This window comes from Triticum aestivum, chromosome 5D, assembly GCF_018294505.1.
Source record: "Triticum aestivum cultivar Chinese Spring chromosome 5D, IWGSC CS RefSeq v2.1, whole genome shotgun sequence".
Classification (NCBI taxonomy): domain Eukaryota; kingdom Viridiplantae; phylum Streptophyta; class Magnoliopsida; order Poales; family Poaceae; genus Triticum; species Triticum aestivum.
The window spans coordinates 532782733-532790411 of NC_057808.1; the positions used below are offsets into that span (position 1 = coordinate 532782733).

At 52.2% G+C, this 7679-nt stretch overlaps 2 protein-coding genes across 3 annotated transcripts; one reads left to right on the plus strand and one right to left on the minus strand.

Annotated features, from left to right (window-relative positions):
* The first annotated feature begins 54 nt into the window (after positions 1-54).
* On the plus strand, positions 55-3299 carry LOC123123550 (transcription termination/antitermination protein NusG). Of its 2 annotated transcripts, none has more exons than XM_044544074.1 (6): positions 55-491; positions 915-1093; positions 1579-1897; positions 2014-2096; positions 2698-2875; positions 3032-3299. In XM_044544074.1, exons 1-4 carry the CDS (start codon positions 78-80, stop codon positions 2092-2094), a joined length of 993 nt encoding a protein of 330 aa, XP_044400009.1. In that variant the 5' UTR covers positions 55-77; the 3' UTR covers positions 2095-2096; positions 2698-2875; positions 3032-3299. The 2 variants fall into 2 exon arrangements, with proteins under 2 accessions (XP_044400009.1, XP_044400010.1); XM_044544075.1 differs by having other exon boundaries at positions 3040-3299.
* A 522-nt stretch (positions 3300-3821) lies between these two features.
* LOC123123549 (protein GRAVITROPIC IN THE LIGHT 1) lies at positions 3822-5845 on the minus strand. The gene has a single exon (XM_044544073.1). The coding sequence runs from the start codon at positions 5590-5592 to the stop codon at positions 4108-4110; it is 1485 nt and encodes a 494-aa protein (XP_044400008.1). The 5' UTR covers positions 5593-5845; the 3' UTR covers positions 3822-4107.
* Between the last annotated feature and the right edge of the window lie 1834 nt (positions 5846-7679).

Consider the following 7679-nt stretch of genomic DNA (forward strand, 5'->3'; position numbering starts at 1 on the left):
CAGGTGATAAGCGGCTCTATTTTTTTAAAGTAAGTTAAATCGCTTCGTTCCCGAGCGGCTTGAGAGAGCTGGGAGCAATGAGCTTGGTGGTCTATCCACTCCTGCGGCTCCCGTGCCGCTGCGCCCTCGCGGCGGCGCCGCGGGCCGCCGCGGCGTCGGTGGTGTCGCTGTCGGCATCGGCCTCGGCCTCGGCGGCGGACGGCGGGGACGGGGAGCTGACGGCGCGGGAGAGGCGGGAGAGGCGGAGGGAGGCGAGGGAGCTCAAGGCGCGGGACTGGAAGGAGGAGGTGGAGGAGCGGCTCATCCACGAGCCGGCGCGGCGTCGGAAGAAGCCGCCGAAGCGGACGTGGCGGGAGGAGCTCAACCTCGACTTCCTCGCCGAGCACGGCCCGCAGTGGTGGCTCGTGCGCGTCTCCATGGCCCCCGGCACCGACTACGTCGACCTCATCACCAAGGCCGTCGCCCGCCGCTTCTCCGAGGTGTCCTTCAAGGTAGTATCGCCCCTAGTCTCTCCTCTCGCCCCCCGAATGGAGCTATGGGTCGCTCGTTTAGATCACTGGCCTCTCTCATGAGCATTTTGCCGAACACCTGAAGCGTAATGTGCCATGGGGTGTCTGGATTGTGCTATGAGCAATGCCGCCGTGCAAAACTCTGATCACCACTACTTAAATTTCACATGTGCAGAGAAGTTATGCATAACGAAACCTGTGAGAATGCATTTGGCTATTGGTTGTGAATTCTCATGGCGACGCTTGCCGTCGTGTTTCAGTTTTCAGTAACTAAAAAGTTTCTAGTTCTTATTCCTTTAATCATACAATCAATCATGGTAAAATTTGGGTTAGTGAGATGTGAGGTGAACCCAACGAAAGACAGCCTTCAACTCCCCCTCTTATTTGCATAACATATATCTGCAGATTTACAACCCAGCAATCCAAGTGAAGAAGAGGCTGAAAAGTGGTTTGATCAGTACCAAGTCAAAGCCTCTGCATCCTGGGCTGGTCTTTCTGTATTGCACATTAAACAAGGAGCTTCATGATTTTATCAGAGACACTGAAGGTTGTTATGGTTTTATTGGAGCCACAAGAGGATCTATGTGGGTACTTCTTAGCACATTCATCAAACCTCTGTCTGAAACTTTATTTGCTCTTTGCTTCGATGTTCTTGTTCGAATTATCCATGCTCTTGCTTATACAGCTCTGTTAGATAGCTTGCCACCCTGGATTTTTCAAGTGTTTGCAATCTAGAGTATTGATATTGTACAAACCGTATGCCGTCCATAGTTTAGAATCATCCTTTAACTCACAAAGTGACAAACACGCATTACTCAGTACCCAATTTACCCAAAAACAGCTAGCGCACCAATTTAATGATCCGGATTTCTTTTTGGAGCACAATGGTGCTATGTGCACTTCACATGAAGATCTTGTTCGAAGCAATAACTTGTTTGCTGTAATTGTAGCAGTGTATGAGTGATAGTAGATGTTCGATATATACAGCAGCTGATTGTATCTCATATATGTTGTATGATCAGTTTTCCCTTCTTGTGGCTGCCATTATACTAATACTTCCACCGTGCAGTAAAAGGCAGATTAAGAAGCCTAAACCTATTCCAGTTGAAGAAGTCGAGTCGATTATTAAAAAGGAAAAGGAGGAACAAGAGAAAGCTGACAAAGAATTTGAAGACTTGGAAAACTGGGATAAGGGGTCTTTTGGTAAACCCGTTGAAGACTCTGAACTTATGTTAATTAATAAGATCAAGAAACAGGTCAAGAAATCAACTACAAAAGGTGCCTCCAGCAACGACACTTTTACGCTCGGTGCCAGTGTTCATGTTCTCTCCGGGCCTTTTGCAGGCTTCACTGGCTCTCTTCTGGAAGTAAATCGCAAAAATAAGAAGGTTAGGCTGAGTGGCTTATGATAGCTTCATAGTGAGCTAATTGCCTTGCTGTTCTCCGTTACCTTTTCTTCTCGTCTTATCTGGTTATTATCTAAGAAGTGTTTTACCTCCCACAGGTTACTGTCCAGATGACACTTTTTGGCAAGGAGAGCTTTGTAGATCTAGATTTTGATCAAATTGAGGCACTGAATACTTAATGGTAATGAGAGTTGTCTCTAATACCTGAGCACTTCTGAATTCTGTTTTCGCTTACCTATGACTGAGCACTGGACAATGGCATTTAACCGACAGTTTCCAAGAATCAACATCTGCTACTCAACTTGCATCAGGTGGTCATAAAGTAAAAAGAGTACCCAGGCAGTAATGTATTCAAATCATTAGGAGGTTACTAGTACAAGTGGGGAGTCTCTTTCCCCTGGTTATGGCCTGAAAAGAATCATATAGGTAGAAGACTTGCATATTTTTCGTACACAAAATAAATTGTGTATCTGGAGTATGTGACCTCACATGTGGGCCTTTGCCCTTTGGGTATAGGATAGGACAATCATTCGTTATCATTGCTGCTCCCCCAAGTGAAGTAAATCAAGTATATTTAAGGTTCTGCAGTAAGGAAATTTTATCATTGTTCCATGATATGTCAAAAAAGTAGGGTGTCAATCAAATCGACATTTTTTCCCCAGAGTACTTTCATATATTTGAGATCCTCTAAGCTTCGTGGGCCTTTTCTCATTCTGGTTTCTCATATATTTTGGATTCTACAAAAAAGACGTTTCTCACATTTGTTTGTCATGTCTGAACAGCTAGGCACACACCCACTGTATCAGTAGTTTTGTTTTTCGAAATAGAATCAGAAGTTTTATCAGTTGGGCCCTGGAGATATGAATAAAGCACTTGGGGTATATGGATCTGTTGAAGACCACCGGATTGGGTGACAAACACAAGAGAAGAGTTAGCCTGTGAGCCAGTAAACATTAAGCCGTAAGTACTCTCCACCACCATGTGTTTGAACAACTAAACGAGCTCTGTGATTGGATCCGGAACTAAATAACTAGGTGGCCGGCAGTAAGCAGGGATAGGGAACATATTTTTGCAGCCTTATCTCATGTTGAAATAACTAAATAACCTCTTCTTCAGCCTGGCAGGTGTTTGGAGCGCGGGTTTGCGAACCAGGATCGGATCTGTTGAACCTGGGAAATCGCCGACCTGACCTGACCTCCACTTGGTTGCTGAAGTTCTACCTCGACCTATAGTTCTATCATGTAGAGAGCAATGTTTCAACACTTTGTATACTTTTTTAGCACCATAGTCTATTCATTAATTTCATAATTGTGATCAGTACATTCGTTTATCAACCAATTCAAATGGCGGAAAAAAGAAGGCCGGTTTTCGTCGGGGGTCATCATGTCCAGCAATCTTGAAGTGTGCTGCTCCATTTGCTTTGCTTTGCTTTCTGACAGAGTGAGGCCACTTTGGAGAAACAGTTCCAATCGAGTTGTTTTCATCAGTGTGCCATCCTTCAGACCAAAAGGCTTACAGTACAAGCTTCTTGCTTTCCTCCTTGTTCCCTTTTCCTACAGTTTGTGGCAATGTGCTGATGATACTGGAACAAAGCCTGCAACGTCTCCACCTGAACAGATCTATCACCTTCACTCCTTTTTCATGCCGTGCTTTGCAATGACATGCATCGAACCCAATATGTTTTCTTTTCAATCAGTGTTTCCAAACTATATTTTTCAGACAAATTGATCAAATCAAAGGTGGTGATGGTAGGGCCTTCTTGTTCTTGGCCACACAACACACATCTCAGAATCTTTGCATGTCTCCTCAGTCCTGCCTAAACAAGCAGCTCGGTGCATTGTGACTGCACAGTGCAGCATCAATGCACACACATGATGAGCCAACTGAATGTCAGAAAGCATGTACCGATGATGATGTCCGAAAGTATTAGTACACGATGGGCCAGCAAATTGTACTATTAGACAACATGATTTTACAGCCTCTTGGGCATGAACTTTCTTGAGAGAAGAAGCAACTACTACTCCTTAGATTTAGCAAGGCCCAAGTACAGTGGAGAGGAGAACTAATTAAGGCAGGGAGTCAAGTGCAGCTCCGGTAGCTGCACCAACGAGCTGCTCCAGCTAGCAGGAGAGAGGTGGCCCGTGGCTCGGGCTGATCGCATCCGTGATCTCGCCCGTCAGCCACGGTGGGTGTCACTGTCGGCTGCCGCGGGGCACCAGGTACACCCGAGCGCGCACCACGGCCGCGTTGCACAGCTTGAACCCCGGCGCCACCGCGAACCCCACCACCATGCCGCCGCGCGGCGCGGACCCGGCCACGCTCTCCATGTACTCCGGGTGGAACTCGGCGCCGCGCCCGGCCTCGAAGTGGCTGGGCGGCGGCTCCAGCGCGAACGCCAGCAGGTGCAGCAGCCACACCGCCTTGGCCGCCCGCAGGAACTCCCCGTAGAACGGCGTCCGCGGGTGCGCGCCCGCGCCCACGGCCTTCTTGTGCTCGTCGCCGCCCAGCACGGCCTCCTCCACGCGCGGCGGGAGCAGGGACGCGAACTTGCTGGCGGCGTACCGCCCGAAGGCGCACGTCGGGAGCACGCCCAGGAGCTCCCCCGGGTCCATCCCGCGCATGTCGCGGTACTGCGCGTACCGCTCCCTCCGGAACGCCGCCGGGTCGAGGAGGGAGGAGAGGGACCCGTCCAGGTAGAAGGACTCGTGCTCGAAGCCGCCCAGCAGGACGGCCGTCGCGTGCGCCTCCAGCGCGTGCTTGGCCAGCTGCGGGGAGGATACCGGGATCTTGGTGACGGACCGCGTGGCCGCCGCCGGGTCCAGCCCCGCCGCGCGGAGGAGGTGGAGGAGGTGCGCCGCGAACGCCCGCGTCGCCGCGCGGGCCTGCTCCGCGCATGCGATGAACAGCTCCGCCGTCGGCGCGCCGGCCTCCGCGGCGGGGGCGGCGAGGAGGTGGTGGTGCTTCTTGGAGGGGTGGAGTCGCGCGTTGCGGCGGCTGGCGGCGGCGGCGAGCTTCTCCTTGAGCCCGTCCACCTCGGCCTGCTTGCCCTGGAGCTGGCGGCGGAGGTCGTCGAGCGCGGCCTCGTAGGGCGCGACGGCCTCGCGGAGCGGCGGGGCGGAGGGGCTGGGGCGCGGGATGCGGCCGCCCGGGCTGGCGGCGGCGCGGCGGAAGCGGTCCCGGAGGCGCGCTAGGTGGCGGAGCTCGGCGACGACGCCGGCGTCGGCGGCGCGCATCCGGTCGGGGTCCCAGGGGCAGTGCGCGCCCTGCAGCGCCGCGTACGCGCGACGCACCCCGGACACCGCGTCGAACACCTCCGCCATGAGCGCCTCCGCGTCGCCCGCCCGCTCGGCCCCCTCCACCTTCTTGGCCTCCGCCTCCTTGGCCTCCTCGGCCGCCGCGGCATTCTTGGTCCGCCTCTTCTCCTCCTCCGCCTCCTCCCAGATCCTGAGCCTCCTGGCCTCCTCGTCCCCCTCCTCCGGCCGGACCGTGGGGCGCGGGCATTCGTCCTCGGCGTCGGCGTCGGCGGCGTCCCCGAAGTCGGCGGCGAAGGGGTCGTCGTCGTCGTCGTCGTCGAGGTCGGAGCCGTCGAGGGTGTAGTTGCCCGGGAAGCGGTTGGAGAGGCAGGAGGAGGCGACCCGGTGGATCAGATCGCCGATGGTGACCGCCTTGCTCGCCATCTTCCTCTCGCTGGGTTGGACTCTGTGACTGAGGCTGCGACGCGCTCGTGGCGTGGTCGTGGGTGGCGGATTCAAGGGAAGGAAAGAAAGAGATGCTCTGCGGTGTGAAGCGCGGCTAGATGCGGACAAGGGAGTGAGCTGAGCCGAGCTGGTCCAGTGCTGCTACTTTTACGTACGTGTTTATTAACCTCGGGCCAGCAGTGAGTGAACAGTGAGCACCGTCACTTCCATCCGATTATTAGCTGCTAAAGTACCACTCACAGTCATGTCTAATCCACTTGAGTCCTGGCCTTTTTAGCACTCTAGCACTAGCAGTACTGGGGCTTTCCTTTTGGACTGTCCTTGTAAGTGTGTGATTAAACTTAACCTCTCTCGCTCGCTCGACCAACCTGGGGCAGTGTTTGTACCGTGTTCTTTTTCGTTCATGTTCATCTGTGTAAAACTGGTCATTGTGAGGGCAAATGTCAGGCAAACATAGGATTCGTTAATCCTTAGGGCTTCTTCAACAATGGTCTTTACTTGCTGCTTCTATCTCCTCTCTAGTGTCTTCTCTCCCCTCTCTAATCTCTTCTGCCTTCCTTTTAAGTTTCGTTTTCAGCTTTACACAGTGGTCCCACATGTCATATACTCTTATGTCAATCTATTTACTTTTTTTTGATAAACTTCCTCTTTTCAGACTTGGTAACCGTGCCAAGCCGTTCCTCCAAAAAAAAAAGATGAGTCTTATGCAAACCAATCAATCTCCTAGCCACGTTAGACTTGATTCGCAAAAAAACAGTCAAAAAACTGGTTACAAACGATTGTTGGGCATGCCCTCAGTTGCCTAGAAAAATAGAATTCGGTTTAATCGATTGAGAAGAGAAGAGGTGAGCCAACGCTTCCCTCAAAAAAAAAAAAGAGGTGAGCCAACGCCCGATGCCCACCATGGAATGGTGTATCTGGCGAGGGCTCGTCGAGACCTCGCCGGAGGCGGGAACAACATGGTTTGACTCGGCATCGCTGCCGGAGGAGTGCTAGGGGTACGAGGGGAGGGAGCGGAGTGTTGGGAGAGAAAGCTCTACGTGGGTAGATAAAGAAGGCAGGAAAATCCCATGGCTCGGGATGGCCAATCAACTGAATTTCCGTTTAGTGAGCCATAATTGCTCCCAAAAAGAAATTTTCCCCGCTGGCATGGTTTGGGTCAACGGAGGTTCAGTACACGGGGATATGACACACGATCACATGGCAAGGTGGAGAATGGTAAGAAGGTGGGCTGAAGCTTTGACTTCAGCTAAGGTAGAGTACCGTGCAACGCAATTGTCCACGTGGCCGTTTACCAGGTGCTCGCTCGGTTTGTGCAAATGCTTAAAGAAGAGTCGTAGATCCCTTTTTTGGCTGGCAGTGCACCAACCATGCTCGTTAGCAAGTTGTAATGCTAGTGGTCGTTTTCCTTTAGGCCTCGTTTGGCGCAGGGGTTTGGAGGGGGTTTCCAGGCCGCAAACCCCCCGAAGCCCCGACGGCCCGTTTGATACGCGAGGTTTGTATGGGCCGATCCCCTCCAATCCCTTTTGATCTTCTCGTACCCATGCGACTCAGAACCCTCGTCGCCTGGCTCAGGGAAGCACGCCTCGAGCGCAGGCTCCGCCGCCACCAAATCCCCTGAAATCCCCTCCTCTCCAAACCTCCTAAATCCACTTCTACCAAACAAAGCCTTAGAGAAATGCTATGGATTATCCATTTGTCTTGCTCCATATGTTGAGTTTGTATTTGGACATGCCAATTATGGGTTGCGAGCCCACTAAGCCACTGGCCATGTTTGGGCACACACACTCCCTCTGTCGGGAGCGATTTTGCGGCACTCCAATCTCTGGTCATGGCCATTTGATTCTGTTGGTTTTTATTTAGGGTTACTTATAGAAAATAACCACTTCAGTGCAACTCATACTGATTTACGACAATTTTTGAGTTCTTTTTCACAAAGCCACAACTTCTGAGCTAATATTCAACGGTGAATCGAAAGCATGGACAACATATCTGACATAACATCAATGCACACGTGGATCATATATATGTTGGGGTGGACAGCGGGCCCACCCGTCAACCTCCAC

Excerpts from the sequence above, each read along its gene's own strand:
- LOC123123550 (XM_044544074.1), top strand. The coding sequence starts at position 78 with ATGAGCTTGGTGGTCTATCCACTCCTGCGGCTCCCGTGCCGCTGCGCC. Across the intron at positions 492-914 it reads TCTCCGAGGTGTCCTTCAAG|ATTTACAACCCAGCAATCCA; the intron begins GTAGTATCGCCC and ends ATATATCTGCAG. Across the intron at positions 1,094-1,578 it reads GGAGCCACAAGAGGATCTAT|TAAAAGGCAGATTAAGAAGC; the intron begins GTGGGTACTTCT and ends TCCACCGTGCAG.
- LOC123123549 (XM_044544073.1), bottom strand. The coding sequence starts at position 5,592 with ATGGCGAGCAAGGCGGTCACCATCGGCGATCTGATCCACCGGGTCGCC.